Here is a 23,502-nt window from a genome sequence, read left to right as displayed (position 1 = left end):
CCCAAATCCCCCACCACCACCACCACCACATACGCTCCATAATGCAATGGTAGAGCGCTCGCCTCACAACCTGGGTTCGATTCCCGGATGGAGTTGAAACGAATGGACAACCTCCTTTCATCCGTGCCCCCTGTCCACCCAACAGTGAATGGGTACCGGGTGCCAGGAGGTGGTTGTGTCCCGCCTCCCGGGTGTGTTGTGGGAGTGATCCGTCATATGTGAGTTTCATTCTTATTCGGGGAGGGGACGGGCTGGCGATCGCGAGTCTATCGCGTGGTCATACTATGGTGAATTACACACACACACACACACACACACACACACACACCGCACTGTAGCATAGTGGTTAGCGTGCTCGGTTCCCAACATATATGTTCAGTGTTCGATTCTTGGGCAAAGACTGGATACCGGGTGTCACGTCTGGAGTTGGTCACCGCCTCCTGGAGGGGGAGGTGGTGTGAGATTCCAGCCGTGCCCAAAGATCCTTTACTTGAGCTCCAAGCTCGCTCGGGGAGGACGCTGGCTGGCAATTGCGAGTCTCGCGTAGTCAGACCATGGTGGATGACAACTGCTCCATAGCGCAGTGGATGCCATCTATTTCTGTTATCCGGCAGGCCAAGGTTCGAGTCGCGCTCAGACTACCAAAGATTTATCGCTAACAGGAACAGTTACTATCCCCCTTTGAGCAACGAGGGGGGAGGGGGTTAGTGTGTGAACTTGACCTCCACACAACCCTCGTCTAGCACCTCCGCCTGGTTGTCGCTGGAACTGTTCACTTATTGATGACGCGGAGTTCGCCGAATCCCTGTAAACATGGCATGTACGTAGAGGTGCAAGTCTTTTGACGCACACAGACAAGTGAAGGCAGACTAATAAACGGAATTAAAGAAGTGAATTGAAGAGAACATTGTTATTCAACATTTCATAATCATAATTTTCTGAGAAAGAGTAAATATTACCAAGTAAAACATGCAATTTAAAAAAGAATATGCTGGAAAGCCGCTCACAAATGAGTGTGCTAAAAAAGCAGCGTCTCACAAAAACAACAAAGAGCCGCATAAACCACTGCCAGCCGGACAGAGTTATTAGCGGGCGTGTCCATGGCGCATGAACACGAACACCCACTCGCTGCTCAGCCAACGAACACAGGGCTCGGCGGAAAATTTATTTCTTAAGGTCAATAAAATTCAAGGCCAAACCACGATTCAAGCCGATTGTGAACGATTACAAAACAAGAACGAAGCTGAACAAAATACGGAATTAAAGTGATGTACTAAATTTAGAAACTGCACTTTATTCTGTGAAGGACAAAGAGATGAAATTATGGTTATCAGACATAGAGATGAAGTTATGGTTATCAACAGGGTCGTGAGTTGAAAAAGCTGGCCCAAAATGTGGAAGTCTTCACCCTCCAGACACACGACAGAAAGTGGCTGGTCGATGGGTTGGCGGCAGACACGGGGTCGCTCACCTCACGGCTCACACTTCTCTCTCTCTCTCTCCACTTATGTAAATCTGTGTGTGTGTGTGTGTGTGTGTGTGTGTGTGTGTGTGTGTGTGTGTGTGTGTGTGTGTGTGTGTGTGTGTGTGTTATATCACTTTTATGGTATTTTGTCTATAAATTAACATGGCCCTATAGATATAGAAGTATTAATAGTAGCAGTAATAATTGTTGTTGTTATGGATTTATTATTTTAGCAGTAACATTCGTCGTTATGATGCTTTTATAGGTATTGCTATTGTTGTCGTTGTTATTGTTGCCGTTGCAGCTGTATCTGCTGTTTATTTTGGTGATGGAGAATTGCTCCAAAAACACTGAAATTTTAGCATCTCATTATTATGTTTGGTAAATCCCCCGCAAAAAATAAATAAATAAATAAATAAATAAAAAAACACGAAAAATTTAGAAACTTGGCGGCAACAGCCAACAGATGACTGGCAGCTACGTAAAATTTACAGAGACTGGTTAAGGTTTAAAAAAAAATCATCGGATGTTATTGCTTAGATGACCAGCAGTACACTGCATGAACAGCGGCCAGAGCCACGTCATGGTAATGCTGAACATGCTGATTTTATTTATTTATTTTTTTTTTTAGAGCGGAGGGCGGTCACAGCCAAAACAACAATAAGAGAAAATAAGACCGCAAAAGTACTGCTCCTAAAAAATAAAAATAAGATAAAAAAAATCCGAACTGAATATTCCAAAATGGTTAGAAAGGTGTCTTGATACTTCCATCTTGAAAGTGTTCAAGTCGAAGGAAAGAGGAATTACAAAAGAAGAAAGGCTGTTCCATACTTTACCAGCGAACGGAAAGAAATAATGATGTTGGTTAACTCCTGCACATGGAATCTGGACAGCATAGGGAAAAGTCAGAGGAAAAAGTCGAGTGCCACAAGACCGCAGCAAGGGGTGGAGGTATGCTGTTAGAAAGTTCGGCAGAGAAGTTAGGGTAAATCTTAGGAATAGCGCCTCCTAGCGGGTGAGCGTTTAGGGCACGGTGTGGTGGTAATTATAACATTTCTAGCACGTACGACGGGATTTTGACAAGCGGACAGGCGTGTTTATGTCACATGGGGTGTATTTTTCCACGCTGGCCTCACGATTTCTTCCAAGTCGATGGGCAATGAGACTGCGAGCTCCGGGGTGAAGAAAGGGAAGAGCCCGCGCGGAAAAATACACCCCTTGTGACATAAACACGCCTGTCCGCTTGTCAAAACCCCGTCGTACGTGCTAGAAATGTTGTAATTACCACCACACCGTGCCCTAAACGCGCACCCACTAGGAGCCGCTATTCCTAAGATTTACCTATAAATATATATATATATATATAGAGAGAGAGAGAGAGAGAGAGAGAGAGAGAGAGAGAGAGGGGGGGGGGGGAGATTGGTGGCAATATAGATCTTTAGCGTAAACAAACAATTTCTCCTTTCGAGACCGCTGGCGACACGATATTTGCCCAAACATATACTTATAACACTCCTTATATATAAATTCAGTAGAATAATCACCCCTATCCCCACTACATATAAACTTGAAAAGAAGTCTCACCTTCAATGGAACACATGCAAGAATAACTGTACTGACGAAGTAAAGGCGTAACAGATCGGCAGGAGTTCCCACTTCCACCAATTAAAGATAACTGACCGACCGGGAAGAATCGCCTCCCACAGTGATGTCACGATGAATCCCTTACTTCGAGACCCGAGCCTTGTGGTCAAGGCGGCCTTCGCTCGGGCAGTCTACCGCCTGACACAACCACGCTCTTGTCCCTAAGATTGTTACATAACATCGACTTCTGCTATGTGCTAAGCACCATGAAAACTGCCAGCGAACTTTTCTTTATGATTCCATTAACAACGATTATTTTGCAGAGATTCGACCGGTGACGCCGCCCGAGGAGGAGCGAGTAGGGAATACGGAGCACGTCAAAAGCGAACCTGTGAACGGGGAGGAGGCGGAGCTGAGGACCATCAAGGTGGGCAACCCTGACCTGCTCTCGAGACTCTTCGACTCTGTGGAGCAGGGAGACAGGAAGAGGGTGGCGGTGGTGAGGAGGGGAAGGTAAGAGGATCTCTCTCTCTCTCTCTCTCTCTCTCTCTCTCTCTCTCAAAAACGGATATAAACAACTGGAAGCCTACAGAGTTTATATAACTTCAATACGAAACAAAAACCTACGTGGATAATGTCTCCCGGAGTGTTAACACTGTGAGTCTCTCGGTGGAGGATGCTACATATTCAGTTCCGGTCTTTTAACGCCACCAATCATCCACTGACCAACAGAGACACGCCAGTCCTCGTCGACAGACCGACTTGGTCGGCTAGATTTCGATCGCCGATAGAGTTGGTCTGTCGGCATCCTGATACGGGCCGCCTTTGGCTAAGGCCTGTGCTCCCTCGTGCAGGGGGGAGCGGTCTTTTCCCTCTTAACGGGCCGTCTTCGGACAAGGGCCCGTTCCCCTAGTGAGGGGTAAATCTTTAACAACAACACTGACCAAAATTTCCAGGAAAATGTTCTTGTAACGGTCTATTTATTAAGTTTCCGTCAACGTGCGAGTGTGTGCGTGCCACGGCCTCATCCTCGTTAACAGTAATCACGCCGGTAGTGAGTACGGCGGAGTGGCTCAACGATGCATCCGGGAGCACGGGAGGGGTTACTCACTGATATGTTCAAGGTTAAGTGAGGGGCCATGTATGTGTGCAGGAAAGTCCAGTGTGACTGCTGAATCCCAAAACAATAAACCATAATAAGTCTTGCTGCCAAGCGCTGAGAGTGGTCAACTCAGTAGATAAAACCACGCACCACCAAAATCAAATTATAATTAAATTTTGCGCACGACCACCCCAGGCTGTGACCGAGTCCACGCATCCCCGCCTAGATTCGAGGAGTGTTATGGTCTCGTTAGTTCCTTTGAATTTCTTCCATTTGTTACGAGTGTGTACGCCAAATATGAGGTTCTGAGCGATAACTATCAAAATTGAACGAAAATGCAAACTGCGGGCTGGATGGATATGCTCAGAGCCTGGGTAAATTTCAAACTTGAATAAGTCAACTCCGCTGAAGCGTACATGGCACGTTAGACTTAAAATAATATCAGTTAATGGTGTGTCTGAATTTTTAATGAGACATAAATATAAAATCCTCCATTATGGCTACATTTTTTTTAAGCTCCCCCAGTTAACATCTTATGCACCCCCAGTTGCTACTCCGGAGGGTTCGTAGCCTAATAGTAATGGCCTTCAGCTTTGTATGCCACGCAGTTTGGGCTTATACAGAATCCCACATTCCCCTTGCAAGAATATTGACAGCACTACGTTCAGTGTGTGGTCCCCTATCTATTATTCATTTACCTGTCCACTGGAGGTGGCCTGTTGCGTCGCCACCCGTTCTTTGAAGAACCCTGGCCTAATGCCATAATATAATTATTTAGCGTGATTGTAAGCATGCCGGCGTCAAGGGTTTCAACATGATGGAAATGACGATGCCACCAAAGTATGTACCACGTACCCGGCCTCTCCAGTGCCACGTTGAGTTCTGCAGTCTTGTGAAGTAATAGCGGAAGGTGTCCACGGTGATTGTAATGAAATTAGATACGGTTGATGTGTGTATTGCAGATCATTAACGTTGCTTTATTGTTTACAGTTCTTCAACACTGTTTTACACTGTAGATAGATTAATCCGAGGACTCTAGGCCGACAAGGTGTGGTATCGTTGTGTGGAAATGAACAGATCAACTAAATGCGAAGGAGCGTGTATTTGTGAGAGTCCACTCTCTGGCGTGAGGAGATCCGGTGTGGTGGTAAGTCTCTTTCCCCTGATTTGATTTGTCCGGGCTTTGTTTACCTACACAGGATGGATGAATTTCGACACGGTACCGTGTCTTTTGTCGGGATCTTCTGTCCCACCCAAGTTTATTTATATTTTTATTAAAGTAAATGATGACGTATGTATGTATACATAACTAGGATATCAACAATCACTCTTCTTCTTCTTTTGACCTGTTCCGCTTTGCATAGCTTTTCAGGTTCTCCTTGGTACTTCTTTACACTTAGATACTTCACTTAGTTACTCTGTGATGGTAAAGATTGGGTTCCGCGATGCGCGGATCAGGATGAGACAAACCAAATCAGGGGGACGAGATTTACCGCCTCACCGGGGTTACTAGCGAAGGAGTACATTGGTCTTTGTTATGTCAGCCGCGATATCTTCCTTTCCATGGAATTGCGTTACCTATATCTGCATGGTGCTCAGGGCGATAACGATCACGAGGAAGGAAGGAAGGTATAGCGAGTGCTGAATGACCTTCTTGACGCCGGCCTTGCCACACGCAAACCCGCGTTCAATGAAACGGTGGTGACGGCGGTGGTGTGCACTAGTGAAGGAAGCATTCCAACTGGTAACCATCCAGCCGGAAAGGGTTAAATAGAGTTTTGGGAAGTTGCATCTAAGCCATTTTAGCCTCTCTCTCTCTCTCTCTCTCTCTCTCTCTCTCTCTCTCTCTCTCTCTCTCTCTCTCTCTCTCTCTCTCTCTCTCTCTCTCTCTCTCTCTCTCTCTCTCTCTCTCTGCCAGTTGTGTTCCGGAAAGTCTTCCTTCCAGGAATGCATGATCGGGATCACACATGAAAGGTATCGAACGTAAAGTAACAGATCGACACCCACTGCAGGTGTTAGGTAATTATTCAGGGGAACACAAACGTGAAACACTCGGGCACATGCGACACATAAGCTCAATGAATTAATTTGTGACAACACCTTTCCTGTGTCGCATTATGCTGGAGGCAACCCAAAGACTGGCGTCATACAAGTAGTGGGTCTATAAAGTTTACTGTAGAAATGAGACACAAAATGGACTATATTTTCTGTACCACAAACAATTTAGCCATCCCCCACTCCGATAAGTATATTCATACACTCCGTAAAACACATTAATTACAATTTTTTTTTATCACGGTACTTTAATTAAGACTACTTGATTTGCAACTTCGTAACCATGACATATTACCTCAAAGACATTGCATGTCCTTTCAGTATTACCTTGCAACTTTTATCCATATACAACCCATTATTAGTCTGATTACCTTACTTAGAACCAAGATTAAACACAAGTCAGTCAATCAATCAGTCAATGCGGGCATACTCCGGGGCGAGATGCTTCGCCTTCACTACCCGCGTGTTCCTCCGAGCAAGCCTCCGTGCAGGCGCCTTTGCCACACGTCTCAACATGATCCAATGTCTTGCTTTAGTCACGAAATTCAGTCTCATGTGGCAATCGCCGATTTGACACATTCATTACGTGCAATGCTATTCAATTATTCTGTTAAAACACTTATTACCGAAGGCATCGATTCGCCTTTCCGTCACCATTTAGTGTCCAAGTCTCACAGACATAAAGAAACAGGGAACACAACTGACTTGAAGAACCGAATCTTTGTCCTTCTGCACAGGAAGTAACAACTCCAACAACTCCACATAATTGTGTTGAGGGAGTCTTAACACCGCGAAGCCAATCCTTCGGGGAGATTCCTTGACGTGACCTGCCGTTGTTTTGCACTACACTACCAAGGTATGTGAAATTTTCTAAGAACTCGATATCTTCGTTACACGCATGAATAAACTGTACTGTTTCATCCACCTGTACCTTGGCCTTGACCCAGTGACTTCATCTCCTCTCGAAGTGCCTCGAGAGTCATCACCAGAACCTCCAGTGACTCATCGAGTTAATGCATCATCAGGAAAATCAACTCGTATTGATTGGTCATTATTAAGGTACGATGGGGAGATGTTTTATTTTCCCTGGATCAGTTCAGCTGAGAGTCGGTGGGGAAGTGCTTAAAAACGGCCTCCCCTTCCTGATTTATTTCCTGTACATTCGTGCGATTATTTTCCGGTGTTTATTCTTCACCAAACTTCGTATGTGTGTACTGCTTCCCCTCCTCTACGTACTTGTTAGAAATGTAATTCCGCTGCTCAGCTCTTTTTATATGGCAGGATAAATAAATAAATATATATATATATATATATATATATATATATATATATATATATATACATATATATATATATATATATGTATATATATATATTATAAATTATTCTCTCTCTCTCTCTCTCTCTCTCTCTCTCTCTCTCTCTCTCTCTCTCTCACACACACACACACACACATATAGAGCTTTCCAGGAATTCTCACCCAACGGAACCAGGAAGGAAAGGAGGGGCTTAAAAGAAGATAATTATGAATTAGGTAATTGGAGGACGAGAGTTATGGCGAAGATTCTGAGGTATTAAGATGGAGCTTGTGCGTAGTATACGTAAGGTGAGGCTCTGGATGAGGACGCCAGTGGATGCACGGCTGCCATTGGTCGGTGTGGTGGCGGGGCCTTACCATGATTCACGCTACGGGTAAGGATGACTCAGCACATGACTACATGGAAATCACGGCACTAGAGGCACGCTGAGACGAGGTGCGGCATTCCTTCGAGTGTTATGAAGGCCATATCCTCAAACATTTTGCTGCCCAAACTCACACATTCAACAAGGCTTTCATAAAAGTTTAGGCCACTTCCTTGGGTAGTTTCATGACTCTAGTGGTAGTATGACCCTTCTTCTGCACCATGAACCAAAGACAACACTCATTAGAATGCGACTGGTCTCCTTGTTGGCCTTTTTAAATAGGTGATGTGGAAGGCGGGAGCGTCTGAGAATACCGACCATATATATATTTTTTTTTTTTACAACAAAGGAGACAGCTCAAGGGCACACAAAAAGGAAACAATAAAAAAAAAAAGCCCGCTACTCGCTGCTCCTAAAAAATTAAAAAATTAAAGGAGGTGGCCGAAAGAGAGACTTGTTACTGTTACCCACACTATCCCTGTTACGCTCTTAAGCTTGATTTTCAGAACTTTTATTTATCTTGTTTGCTTGCTTCGGTAGACTGCTTGACTGATTTCAGTAATGTCTAGAAATGCTGAAACGAGGAATTCCACCAAGTGCTTCAGGATTGTTATTTCAACACAAACTTTTCCTTACACATTTTACATTATGCTTTCATTTACATATATATCTAATCATTTATATAAATCAATTGTAAGAGGTTATTTTGCCATCATTAATTAAAAGCTTTCCATTGCACACCAAGATCGCTCATTGACTATAAAGATTAGGAGACTTCAAATATCTCGTTATAAGAGAAACTGGTATAAAAGAATCGAAGGAAAAAAAAAGATTACTCAAGCGAACGTTGTACCTATAATATCTCTCTCTCTCTCTCTCTCTCTCTCTCTCTCTCTCTCTCTCTCTCTCTCTCTCTCTCTCTCTCTATATATATATATATATATATATATATGACAGTAACTTTGATTATGCAAATTTTGTTGTGGCTTTTGATGTGTGTGGTTTTGGCCTTTTTTATTGTTACCTCAAATTGGCGGGTAGAAGGTGTGTGTGTGTGGGGGGGGGGGGGTGGAGGGGGCGCCTTATGTGACCGAGAGCAATATTCACCTGTCTAGTACCTGTCTTGAGTAGATCCTTGGCGTACATTTTTGAGCCAGTGAGGGTTTCTTTCACTCAGTTCACGGCCTGTAATGAACAAGGTTTATGAGTGAAACGACGCAGCAGTATTATCGACGCTTGGAGTCTTCCGGGTGCTGTCTCATTATCGAGGCCATGAAAGTAAAGGTGCTGGAAGGGGAAAAGAGAAAAAAATATAGTTTGTTCCCATGACCAGTAATGAAAAATGTTTAAGAATAAATTACAAAACGCTGCAGCTGTATCCTCGACGCTGAGGCGTCTTAAGCAACCTAGCTCAGGTGATGATTTTAGTGACTAGAGGACAGTTTGTGCAACATACAGCACTGGCGGACTTGCACGTTAAGGAATAGTGTTGTTACTCTATTACTCAATAATCATGAGGAACAAAAAGAGTGCGATAAACATTAAACACCTATGAACTTACGTAGTAGTACCTAGCGTACACGAAGAGGTATAGAAACGACGGTATGTGGGTAATTATATACAGATAGGAAGCTGTTGGACAGGCACTTTGCATTTTGAGAAAAGTTGGGAAGTAAGTAGGTATCTGGATAGACAATTATTATTATTATTATTAGTAGTTGTAGTAGTAACAACGGTAGTACTAAAACTGCTGGGTAGGTACATACAAGACTACTATCAACTTATTATCTACGCTGCCTACAGAAAGCAAAAACGATGGGGGTGCCAGCCAGTGTGGGTTGTAGCACACTTTCGTCACTTCACTATTAACTTCAGGGACGGGGTGCAGGCAGAGCCACTATGACATTTAACAGCATCGATTGTGCCTTGCAAGGTCACTTGGTGAAGTGGTGGCGGCCTCTACTGGCGGACAAGGACTTCAGGATCTATATTTGCCACGAGACAATAAATATGCGTAGCCTTAGCCACCACGTACCCTATACATGTCCATTCCGAAACCTCTCTCTCTCTCTCTCTCTCTCTCTCTCTCTCTCTCTCTCTCTCTCTCTCTCTCTCTCTCTCTCTCTCTCCTATTCATAACTTTCGAAATATTTTCCCCATAAGGATCATCAGGTATTACACGTTTCGTATTGATTCATAACAATCACATGTTTTTTTCAGGTTTCCATGAAAGATCCCTCTTTTTGTTTTCCCCGCACAATAGAGATAATTACTATTGACTGACGTATTCTAGACACATTCTCTCTCTCTCTCTCTCTCTCTCTCTCTCTCTCTCTCTCTCTCTCTCTCTCTCTCTCTCTCTCTCTCTCTCTCTCTTAAATTATTAAGGAAATCATGATCATCCCCGGCCTCCAGCCATGCTTTCAACGATCTGAATCCGTGCCCGGTGTGGCGTCGAATTCCGTCCGTCTTTCGGGAAATGTCCGAAATTGTACTGCACATGCGCGGGCTTTGCAATTTTGTCCATTTCATTCACTGCACTGTCATTCAGTAACTTAAAGTAAATTTACAGTTGATCTTATGATAGTTTTCATGAAAAAATGGCCACATTCCAGGCTGAATTGGACCTCGTAGCGCAGCTACTATTGAATGGAGAGCCCATAAACCTGACCTTGAATCAGAAGAAAAAACTGAGGAGACAGAAGGACAATCATAAGATCAAAGGTAAGCTTAGCATAAGCTATTAAAAATGAAATGGACAAAATAGCAAAGCCCCCACATGCGCAGTTCAATTTCGGACATTTCCCGACAGACGGACGGAATTCGACGCTACAAGGGAACCCAGCCTAATCAGTCCCAAGACTCGCCGAAGGAGCTCTTATCAATGAAACTCATGCGTCCTGAGATACTTTGCTTCATCTATTTGTGCTCCTCCGCATTTTCTAGAGGTTGGGTAAGGACTGCTCAGAAAATAATAATGAACTTATGAAATACAGAAATGAGAAATGGCAGCCATTTTGCATAAAAAAAGTATTATCAATTGCGTCATATTTAGATGAAATGTGACTTAGATAATGTTGGCTCAAATTTGGGGAAATATTTTTCAAGGCGTTAAGGTCTAAAACATATGTGGTACAATGCTTGTTTTAAAAAATCTGAGAGGCATAATTTAAACAGACGGGAAAAAACTGCTACAAACTGTCTACGGAACATTTTGCCCACATTTCACCACCCCGGTTCAGCCACCATACTCGCTGAGGGCGTGGGATCCATAAACATCCAAACGGCGCCTCTGGGGCACAGCCACGCACCGAAACACACTTCATGCCCCTAAATTAGGCAACCCTGGCCGGCAAACAAAACACCTGAAGACAAATGTGACAACAACTCGTCATCCATATCTATCTATCTATCTATACGTATGTAAGTATATATATATATATATATATATATATATATATATATATATATATATATATATATATATATATATATATATATATATATATATATATATATATATATATATATATATATATATATATATATATATATATATATATATATATATATATATATATATATATATATATACACACAGTGGTGGGATTCATTTTTTTTTAAGAACAGGTTATCTCACTCCAGGACTCGCTAACAACAGGTTCTCACTACTTTCAATAAATATTTTGTTTTCGTCATGTCAGCCTTGCCTCTTCCACTTTTTGTTCTATTTGACCCCATCCATCAACACGACAATGTTGTCAATAACTATACGGTTGATCAGAATGCATCAAAAGTCTCTTGGTCTTATTTTGCGTCTCGGCCCTGTGCCTATATATGGCATATTTATAGATTCAAACGGTTATAGAAGTGATCTTGACATATTTAAGATCACCATTCCTTATGTCGTTATGCGTGACTACAGAAATTAATAGCTACAGCCTCAAAAGAAAAATTCTACCAGCTACAGTGGTGTCTGCAGAAATTATTATTTTTTTTTTTTACAACAAAGGAGGCAGCTCAAGGGCACAAAAAAAGGAAACAATAATAAAAAAGCCCGCTACTCGCTGCTCTTAAAAAAAGAATCAAAAGAGGTGGCCGAAAGAGAGGTTAATTTCGGGAGATGTCCTGATACCCTCCTCTTGAAAGAGTTCAAGTCGTAGGCAGGAGAAAATACAGATGAAGGAAGATTGTTCCAGAGTTTACCAGCGTGAGGGATGAAAGAGTGAAGATGCTGGTTAACTCCTGCATAAGGGGTTTGGACAGTATAGGGATGAGCATGAGTAGAAAGTCGTGTGCAGCGGGGCCGCGGGAGGGGAGGAGGCATGCAGTTAGCAAGTTCAGAAGAGCAGTCAGCGTGGAAATATCGATAGAAGATAGAAAGAGAGGCAACATCGTGACGGAATTTAAGAGGTAGTAGACTATCAGTAGGAGGAGGAGAGCTGAGTAGACGAAGAGCGTTAGACTCCACTCTGTCCAGAAGAGCTGTGTGAGTGGAGCCCCCCCACACGTGAGATGCATACTCCATACGAGAGCGGACAAGGCCCCTGTATATGTATAGCAACTGCGCGGGGGAGAAGAACTGGCGGAGACGATACAGAACGCCCAGCCTCGAGGAAGCTGATTTAGCGAGAGAGATGTGAAGTTTCCAGTTGTTTCGCTTTCAATCGTTCTTCTTCCTTAGTCATTGGCAATCCTTATACAGCTTTATAATAAAATGTAGACCATGTTTCTTGTGACGGTGGGCAAAAATCTGGCAAACACAGCAAGTTTCTTTATGAATTCAGCACTGAAGTTTGTGTCTGAAAGAAACTAGTAGCAGGCAGTTCAAATTTCCATCCTTCATCTCATACCTTAATGATACACATGTATAAAATTTTACCAAATTGAACTCCTTCATATTAAAATCAGACCAGCTGTCTGAAAAGCTCAGGCGCTGCATATCATTTTCTTTAGAATCATAGAATGTCTCCAGGCTGAGCCACTGTTAAAACACGCGAAAACATCATCAGACTCCACACAGGATAGCAACATGCCTTACTCTAGGCCAGCTAATGTCTTGAATTCGAGGAAGGAAGCCTCCAAAATGTTTCTTTTCACTACAGATTAAGGCAACAAATATATAATTTCAGGCCACGGAAACCTCCATCAACAGTGCTGCCAAGAGTGCTGCGGGATGAAGACCCATGTCTTGTGAGCACTGTCACTGAATCCATCCTGCCACTACTTCCTGATAAAACACCAGTATCTTCAGGCTCATCCACTCCTTTAGGTATACGACAAGCTCCCCAAGTAAGTGAACGATGGTTCATGTATGCTGCTTGTATAATGAGGAAGGGTTGTCTTTAGGATATGATGACAATAAGCTAAACTGGTTCACCTTATTCTCTGACAGTGAGACAAACTAAAACAATATTTACTACACACTTCATGGGGAAGAAGTAATACTTCAAAAGAATAAAGAGGAACCTTGTTGCAAAGGTGACCTAGGAAGAGGTCTAGTTACATGATGGGAGGAAACAGAGGAAGGTAAGCAATTACAGACCTATAAGTGAAATGGATGGCAGAATAATAAGAATGATGATATTTGACATTCTGGTGGCAATTTACAAATATCGGGAAGTGTCAAGATAGTGCTATGTATATGAGTTACCAAGGGAATCGACACTGGAGAGTATTTAGAGGCTGAGAGTAGATTTATATGGATTACTAAGGATATTGTCCTTGGACAAATATTCCTTGGCTTTGCCCTGGTAGGAAGTGCAAAGTAGAGTATCAGGACACCCCTCCACCCGAAATTGACCTTCTTTCGGCCACTCCTCTGAATGTTTTTATAGGAGCAGTGAGTAGCGGGCTTTTTTTTATTTTTTATTATTGTTTCCTCTTTTTGCCCTTGAGCTATTTCCTTTGCTGTAAAAAAAAAAAAATAATAAAAAAAAAAAATAAATAAATAAAAAAAAAAACTTCCTCCCCCCCATGCAGGAAGTACTGTGTCAACCTGTGTATGAATCACACACAGGGGGGCAAAGCACTTGTGCACTGAGATATAATCTGTGGCAGGTGGAGAGGAATCACCAGATTATCAAAGAGCCAAAATTTCAAAGCGTCAAGGCACACCTCCATAAGGCAAAAGACACTTGACAGAACCTGCTGCTAGCAGAACCTCTATCTTCATCATGGTAGCCCTAGTTATATTATGATTCTAGAAGATTAAATGCACAAAAACTACATACAACAATTTAATGAATTATTTTTTGGATGCATAGAGATAACAGAGACTGAGTTTCCTTTTACTTTAACCCGGTAGCAGCGATGGGCCAAATTTGTGGCTTTACCGTGTAGCAGCGACGGGCCAAATTTGTGCCATGATTTAAACCCCCCAAAATAGATGATACATAATCTGATCACAAGTGCTTTGATATATATTATGAAATGGTTTGTGTGAGGGGTGATTTTTTCTCATTTTTCTCGCTTGGGGGGACCGCTGCTACCGGGTTAACAAAATGTCTAATAAGCTAATGGTTAAAGATAAAATAAGATAAAAATCAAAAGAGAAAAGTTCACTCAAGTAAGTTAAAACAAATTTCCATTTATAACTTTCTAGATGCTGTTAATATATTTTACAGGATGTTATTATAGGCAGTAACTGAGGTACGTAGTCTTGCTTTCAGGTTCTGGAGATGGTGAACCTGCGCGATGGTGACAGAACTATCTCCCTACCATCCCTTAATGTGGAACACAATTATAACCAAATACTATCAGAATTAGTACTTAAGCTGTAGCAAAAGTTATTGGTCCAAGTTGTTCTTCACCTCTTATTAAATTTATAAAAAAAATGTTTCAACTTTTAGAATGTAAGAAAATTTGCATTTGGAAAGTAGTGTAAAGTTATATTTGATTACAACAGAGACATAAAGATTGTTATGTAGGGACAGCCTACATAAGAAATATGTGAAAACATTTATCAAAGAGGGACTGATTGAAGTACCCTTGACAGCTCAGAGATGATCTACATTTCTGATTGTCAAAGTTTTCAGCTTTCCAACCAATTTTCTATGGCTCCTCATCCAGTGTGTCACATAGAGCCATTGCTCAACTCTCAGGTAAAGATTTAATGGTTAGAAAACTTCCCACTCAGGAAGGTTTTTGTTTTTATGAAAGATTATTAGATTAGAAAATGCTAATGTCTAGCAAGTATGGGGGTCATGAGTTGCCCCTGGCAAAAATGATCACAGTTTTACTTAAGGTCCCACAGTCTCTTGCATGAAGAAATAAATGAGTGCCATATTTTTGTATAAAAAATATATCATAATTATTGGTGTATAAGATGCACTTTTGACTTGATTTTTTTTTCAATAACACTATGTTCTTAACACTGACACCCACATAACCCAAGAAATTTATCTGTATCTTATACAAAGGTGCATCTGATACACTGAAAATACAGTACATGCATAATTTTTATATAATATCAAAAAGTTTATTTGAATGTTTAAGATTTGATATTTTGAGTCTATTCATTCCTTAAGTTGAATAAACTGAGAATTGAAGAACTAGGACTGGGGATGCATATATGCACCAGATTTTCATGTTCCTTAAGTGAAACTAATATATATATATATATATATATATATATATATATATATATATATATATATATATATATATATATATATATATATATATATATATATATATATATATATAATCCCCAAGGTTAGAAATTAATGATAAAATTAGACAGACATTGCTTTCTCTTGTTGGTTTGCAATATCTTCACCAGTCCTTGTCTTATAAAACCCCAAATTAAGTGCTTTTTGGTCGACTTGAAATCTGAATTGACAAATAATATCAAAAATAAATCATAAACAATGAATGTAACTATTTTTTTTACTTAGCATCATAGACATATTACATATATGCATTAGAGAGCAATGTTATGGCATTACTCAGACTCAAGGGACTGGATATAAACTGAAGAGGTTTTACGGATCTGAAACTAAAACCTTTTAGTGAATGAGCCTCTGCCTCTGGAAGCTGCAAATTTTGGACTGTGATATTAGTCCTGCACACTGTGATAGCACCATCCACTTATATATTAATTTATAAGTATATGTACTTAAACAGAAAATGTTGTAGAAGTGTAAAGATTGCAATAAGTTTGTACACAATTACCTAAATGTGGGAGCATTTAGATAGCACTTTTATTACTCAGTAATCATGTTTTGGCATAGATAAGCCAATTTCTTATTTCAGAAATATACCTAATTTATTAAGGAAGCATGCCTTTACCAACTTTGGGACCATCTATACTGAGATACATTTGGTGAAGGTCTGGTCTGTACAATTCCAAACTTTTCATCCTTGTATCTTGTTGCACTGAAACTGTGTGTGACAACCACCTATGAGAGGCTAGTCACATATCATGACCTTCACTTCACCTTTGCTGGTACAAATAAAATAAAAAATTGTGCCTTGTGATTTAGAAATTCTGAAAACTAGTAGGTCATTGCAATTCATAATGAAGAGTTGATAGTACCCAAATAATTTCTCTAAGCAATAAAATCCTTATAAAGCATTTTTTTACAATGTGTATTGTAGATGAAATAAGTAAATCAATAATTAAGTACCTTTGTGTAACTTTGCAATTTTCGGGGGTAATTATCTGACCCATTCAGTTCTTATGATCAGCTGATATTATTTAAATCTAAAAAGATGTTCATTTATTATTTGTTAGTAATCAATATATTATTTCATAATCTGACCCAAACTTCATTATCATCAGTACTATTTAAATTACCTCTAGTGATGAGATTCTCTATATAATTCAGCACAAAAAGATATATTTCAGTAACATTTGAATGTATTCGTACTTGGTCTCATAATGAATCATTATAAAATGTTACATGTTTGCCTTGTCCAGTAAAAAGAAAACAATGGAATATATGCAACTAACATGATTCAAAATTGCACTTTTGTGATATGGTACATGAGACTTGTAGATTATCTATTGTAAGTATTTAACAATCCTGAATATTCCATTTAATTATTAGTACAAAATTATGCATTGGAAAGGTATTTTCCTCAAAAAATTATTTTGCTTCACCTGGGAGATGTACCACCCCTAGAGGGTATGTGAATTGCAATGACCTTAAATGAGTGTCACATGTTCACTAATACACATAATTGTATTCTATCACAATTTATTATAATTTATGTGCAAATTATGTTGGAAAATCAAAATTATAGACATCTTCATATTTTCGAGAGAGAATAAAGATGATGTGAATTTATGAATGGTGCTAAACTTGACAGGCAGTTCTTAATGGTCTTGACGTCAAAGGATCACAAGTCTTACTCTTGGCCTTTAGGAGCTATTCCTCAGGCTGGCACCATAAGTTGTACATTGAGTTTGGTTGATAGTCTGGCAAATTTTAGCATTTGTAAACTTCTTCCATAAACAAACAAACAAACTCTCTCTCTCTCTCTCTCTCTCTCTCTCTCTCTCTCTCTCTCTCTCTCTCTCTCTCTCTCTCTCTCTTTTTTTCTCAGTCTTTGTGACCTTGTGATAAAATCACACAGCAAATTTCTTAAATATTGAAATCTCTTTTTGTCAGACTATTAACTGGATTAGATCACCATTACATCATCTATAGAATACAATTCAATTAATCAATAGACATACACAATCATCAGTAAAATTAACCCCATTTACATAAATTCATAATTACACCAAGATGATGTAATGGATATGAGCAACCTTTACTTTGTGATGTGGTAGTTACAACTGGCTAGGATCACTAAGCTCCTGGTAGTACGAGCTTTATCACTGCAGTAAAGCACTGTAGCTTACCCGGTAGCATCTATGTTATGGAAGGGGAGTTGGCTTTGAACACCAAGCAGGTTTAATTTTATTAGGTAATTTATCTAATTTTAAGTACCATAACTTATTTCAAATAATAATTTTTATTCTACAAATCATCACACTGCTTGAATTCAACCTAATTTCACATTATAAATGTTTCAAGGACAGACAGTTTGCTTCAGTTATCACTTTAGATAACTTAAAATCATGTGTTAAAAACATTTTCTACAATCTGCATCTCTCTTCTTTCTTTTCTGACTTCTGATAGAATACTGCAGTTTCAGTGCCAGAAACATACCACCTACAGCATAAAAGAAACAAACTTTTGTGTTAAAGGAAATTATATATTATTCCCAACTCTATTCCCTCACATACAAACAGATCAAGTCTCTAGAATCAGTATGTTTAGTGTTTTACAATGATATGGTAGACTGCACCGCACTCAGTCCTTGGCATTAACACAGATCATTTTAGATAAGTTCCAGAATGCCAAATATAATTCAATGTTTATGATGTCCATTAGAGTGAGCTTGCTATGCTGTTAACCCGAGAACGGTGACAGACCTCAATTGAGACTTGCCCGAGGAGAGGCGAGAAGCCTAAATTGAGCGTGATTTTTGAACACGTACAGAAACCGCGCCAGTAAGTTTAGATGGCTGAAAAATGGAATGGATCATGTAATATATGGCAACACTCAATAGGACTACCCAATATCCCCCAACCTGCCCCCACCCCCAGCCGGCAGCAGACCCCCTCACCCTACCCTCCCGGGCAGCTTCAGCAACACCATGGACCCCAGCCAGAGAGGACACAGTACTTCTGCTCCTTCTGCCAACCCTGCCCTCACCCCTCTCCATCCTCCCGGCTGGCCTCTATCCTCCCTCACCTCCCCCTGGCCTCCCCCTCACCTCCTCTCCATCCTCCCTCCCAGTCTCCTTTCCTCACATCAAAAGTGGTAGGGAAAATAGTAACCGGCAACCTATACTATGTAAACAGATGAACCCTACCCCTCACCTCCACCACCAAGACCCCTCTCTCTCTCTCCTTGTAACTCTTTCTCTCCCCTTTTCTTCCTTCTCTCTCTTTCCATTCTCAATCCATCCATCTTCCCTTCCTCTGCCTCACCCTGCTAACCGGCAACCCTATAGAACAGAGATAAAGAGCCAGAGTAGTGATCTACCTCTTCCCCTTTACAGCCCCACGTCATTCATTTCGCCCACGTCAATCATCTTGCCTCGTCTCGTAGCACGTCTTATTTATAAATTATTGATAAACTAAAAAAATTAAGATATAGATGAGGTGTATATTAGTAGTAACAAATATGCGTACATACTACATGTCATTTAAGCTCACGTCCCTCGTCTTGCCTCGTCGCGCGTAGTCCCTCCTTGCACGTCCCAGGCGCTCGGCTAAATCCCTTTATTGACCACTGCCACAGCTATACAAATAGGTTTATAACACTTTGGTTTTCACTGTCCTATGCCCTCCAATATTCTAAAGGCACTGAGGTACTGTTTTTCCAATTCTGAGAGACTCGATTTTTGGGGTCAACCAGTCGCCTGACAATGGCTCTCTTCAACCCTGGGATCACTTTTCTCAGGTTAAACCTGCTGGATTTTGTTAAAAAGGTATACTTATTTTTAATGAATGCAAATATGAGTTAACTTTGCCTGGTGTTTGAGGTCAGTCTCCCCTCCTGGATGGTTGTAGCTAGTACATCACTGTAGAATTAGTTCTTGAGGCCTCAGAGGCAGGACTTCTATGCATATTTATCAAGTAAAATATGCAAGAAGCAATAATTGGCAACAATTTTGTGTGTATGAGTATATATATATCTATATATATATATATATATATATATATATATATATATATATATATATATATATATATATATATATATATATATATATATATATATATAATTTGTAATGCTAAGTTAAAATGTGTTATTTATTGCTATACATATTTGTACATACAAAGTAGGATATTTATGAACTAACGATATAACTAAGACACTAAGGAACTTCTTGTACACTCTGGTTACAGAGGTAGTACAAATTACAAACTTTTATAATGAACTGTTCTATGCTATATGTGAACTGCAAGAGAGACTATGCACTGTGTAAGGATACCAATTTGGTATAGTTCTATGAAGACCTTTGTTATATTATGGCATTAAAAGAATAAAAAACTTGAGGTAGTTTCACTTCATAATTTTCAAAAACTTAGGAATGTGCATGTATCATCAAAAGGGAACACAGACTATTGACACAGACATCTATGGGGCAGGCTGTCCCTGACACTTGCAGACTTATTCACCATAGTCCACCAAAGATAACCTGCGCATACATGTCACAGTCATCTCTTAATTTTGTTATTTTAGTATATTCATGATTTTGTGCTATCACTGACTGTCCTTGCTACTACAAAAAAGTAAGCTTTAGACAAAAAGTCTAAGTTATGTAGGTAAACATTACCAGATGTCACCCATGTGTGTGGGGGATGCCATGAACAGATTTTGAACACATCTCATGTAGCAGCAGTAGCCCACACATGTTAAAATCATAGCTTTGAGTAATTTATTTCGTGCCTTGCTTTTCCCCTTGTGCTAAAAATTTGGTTTGATATGGATGCACAGAGAGCCTAGAGAATGGGGCAGCACACTTTCACAGGAGTCTCAGCCTCTAGTGACTCATCACCCACCACATAGCACTAAGCTGTTCCTCCTCACCCTATTTCCATCACAATACTGATTCAAAACTCAGGCTGGAATCTTTCCGCTGACAAGGAGTGGTTACTGTGCCCCCTTGAGCAAGGGGGATGGAGTGTGTGGTGTGTGAGGTCCTGGCAGTACCCATAGATCGACTATAATGAGCATGAGCTTGCTCATGTCAGAATGGTACTTGCTGGCCGTGGTGGTGGTGAATTACACACACACACACACACACACACACACAAATAAACAACTGACAAAAATATTGACAAAAATAGGCTCTCCTTGTCAAGCCCGTGTGAGGAGATCATATGTCCCCATTCCTGCTGTTACTCAGCTGCATGTCTATACTTGTGTGAAGTGGCATTTTCTGCTTCACACTTTAATTTCTTCCTCTTCTGCACTTCTCCCCACAAACCTATCCACCCATCAATACTAAAATATAGGAGTAATATTCGAGGAATACATGATCAACACAGTACTGCAATTTTCTTTTAAGTTAAATGTATCCACCTTGCATGCCATTTAATTCCCCTTATGATGAGATATAATACATGATGATTATTTTTAGTTTTTTGACTTAAATCTAGGTATATTCAGTGGTGGTGTTTCAAAATTGGCGCATGTAGCAATCCCGGATATGCCGTGAGCTGCATTCTTGGCCTGGCTGCAGCGAAGGGGTTAATGATGGAAATAAGTGGAGACGTGAAAAGTGAGTGGCACAGTGTATGAGAAACTGCAGCAGCAATTGCTTACCTAGTGATGGCATAAGAGGCAAGGGAGCTAGTATCGCTCATAAGGGTTGTCTCTTTTCAATTGGCTATGAACATGCCAGTCATATTTGTTTTTAAATGCATTAACACTTTCACTTCTCACAACCTCCTCCGGCAAACTGTTCCACCGATTCACCACCCTCGAGGAGAACATATTTCTTTTGTGCGTTCTATGTCGTGGTTTTTCCAGTTTGAGGGAGTGACCTCGGGTCAGAAGATTAGAGTGCCTATGGGCAACCAGCTTTAGGTAGTCTTCATCTCCCCCAACACGGTCAAAGCCTTTCAAGATCTTAAACACCTCAATCATATCTCCCCTGATCCTCCTCTCCTCTAGAGTAGTAAGTTTCAGTTGTGTCAGTCGTTCTTCATACGTAAGGTGGGCCAGAGTGGGCACCAGTTTAGTGGCTCTCCTCTGGACTTTTTCCCGTTTTTCAATGCCCTGCCTGGTGTTTGGTGACCAGGAGGCCTGGATGGCAAACTCAATATGGGGATGAGCAAGAGATTTATAAAGCAGCAGCATTATTTCTTCATCTAGACAGTGAATGTGCTCTTTATTCTCCCCAGCATTGAGTTGGCAGAGGCTGCTGCTTTAGCCACCTGTGCTGAAGGTTTTAGATCTGGGGTTACAAGAATGCCCAAGTCCTGCACTAGGGGGATGTTTCCCATGTGGTATTGATGGCCCAATGCAATGAGCAATGAGTTATCCTCATTTTTCATTTTCTACTTATACTTGTTCCATAGCTTTAGACAAAAATAACCAACTGATAAACTTAGTAGTGAATGGAATTCACAAACATGAGTTACTGATGTGTAAAGACTGTAGAGTAAATCAAATTTAAAGGCACAGCAGCAGGGCAATTATAGGTGGGAGTCGTCAGCATGAGTCACAGGTGATATTTTTTAACTGAAATGACCATGATTCTGATCTGTAACATTATAGGTCCAGCTATAATATGCCACCTCTCTCTGACCTCTGGGAAGGGTAAGAAGCTTATTCCTGGTGAAGTTTGGACACCTCCTCTTCGATAACACTATCCCTGTGATCATATGTGATCATACAGGGGAAGTGATTAGCAGGCTTTTTTTTATTGTGTTCTTTTTGCCCTAGAACTGCTTCCTTCACTAAAAAAAAAAATAATAATAAAAAAAAAAAAAAATAAATAAATAAATAAATAAATAAATAAATAAAAAACATTGCAGGAGTTGCCAGCCTTTGAATAACTCCATACGGAATGTAAGAATGTAAACAAACAAGCAGAAAATCTGTAATCATAGATTTTTATACTTTAATGCAGATATACAGCTCTTATGTATGATATAGTAGCAAAATACATCTTATTGTGGGACTGCACTGCTTATTATTACTTCAAGAGCAGTGTTTACCACTGTACAATACATGTTTTGATTTTGAAATCTGTATTTGTACACTAAAACACATGGAGACTGAAAATACAGCATAAAAGCTTGCACGTGATTGGCTACTGAGTGCAACAACTGGTTGCTAGGGTAACTCTTACGGACTTACCAGAGTGTTGATGAATACAGAGTCTGAAAGATACTGGAGGTCTGGTTGTGATCTGGCAAATGTGAGAGATACTGAAGGGTTGGTTGGTAATGTTGATGAATCCGGGCCCGGTTACTAGATCTGGGTCATGTATGGTGGATTGCCACATCTTATCAAGGCCTACAATTTACTCTAACTTGGGGTCGCGGGTCGCAGACGTTTGTGGCAGTATCAAACAAGTGACACTACCACCCTTTGGTGGCTGTACCAAAGTGGACAGGTCAAAGACTATGAATACAAGACTTACATCAAAAGATGCCTTAAAGCCCACCAAACTCTACAGAACTGGTTTTCAAGTTAAGAAGGAAACTGAACATGACAATTTCCTTATTTATTATACATTATATTGGATAAAAGTATGGGAAAAATATGCATATTAAAACTGTAATACAGAAAGATCCCATATAATGCAAAATCAGAGTCCAGTCTACAAAAAGCACAGCTTACATTGTATTCAACAAAAGTTATTTTGTAGCACAAGCAGATCTCCAGCAGTGCAAGTCGCATACCAAAATTGATTAGATTTAAAGAGAAATAATTAAGGGAGTGAAAATCAAATAATATATTCCAGATTACATGTATCATGTAGCCAAAATTCAAATAGAGAAAACTCAAGCATCCACCATATTCTCCTACTATTTGGGACCATACTTCACTATTATCAATAATGTTATCCTTACATTTCTTATATAAGG

General features: G+C 40.3%; 2 protein-coding genes across 5 annotated transcripts in view; one reads left to right on the top strand and one right to left on the bottom strand.

Moving 5' to 3' along the window:
- Positions 1-15,447, top strand: part of LOC127006131 (uncharacterized) — a 29,059-nt gene extending 13,612 nt beyond the window's left edge. Inside the window, exons 3-5 of one of the 2 annotated variants that reach the window (XM_050875665.1) lie at positions 3,373-3,562; positions 13,022-13,181; positions 14,561-15,447. In XM_050875665.1, the coding sequence (XP_050731622.1) occupies positions 3,373-3,562; positions 13,022-13,181; positions 14,561-14,671 (461 nt within the window). In that variant the 3' untranslated portion in view covers positions 14,672-15,447. Of the gene's footprint in view, positions 1-3,372; positions 3,563-13,021; positions 13,182-14,548 lie in introns of both variants that reach the window. The other variant, XM_050875664.1, reaches the window with a different exon arrangement.
- Positions 15,448-22,500: 7,053 nt separating this feature from the next.
- Positions 22,501-23,502, bottom strand: part of LOC127006130 (serine/threonine-protein kinase greatwall-like) — a 46,470-nt gene continuing 45,468 nt past the window's right edge. For all 3 annotated transcript variants that reach the window (XM_050875662.1, XM_050875659.1, XM_050875661.1), the window contains one exon: positions 22,501-23,502. This exon is cut by the window's right edge and continues 509 nt beyond it. The gene's annotated coding sequence lies outside the window, so the exon portion shown is untranslated.

This window comes from Eriocheir sinensis, chromosome 32, assembly GCF_024679095.1.
Source record: "Eriocheir sinensis breed Jianghai 21 chromosome 32, ASM2467909v1, whole genome shotgun sequence".
Lineage (NCBI taxonomy): Eukaryota > Metazoa > Arthropoda > Malacostraca > Decapoda > Varunidae > Eriocheir > Eriocheir sinensis.
The sequence above is the reverse complement of the archived record's forward strand: the minus strand, read 5'-3'. Positions and strand labels throughout refer to the sequence as shown.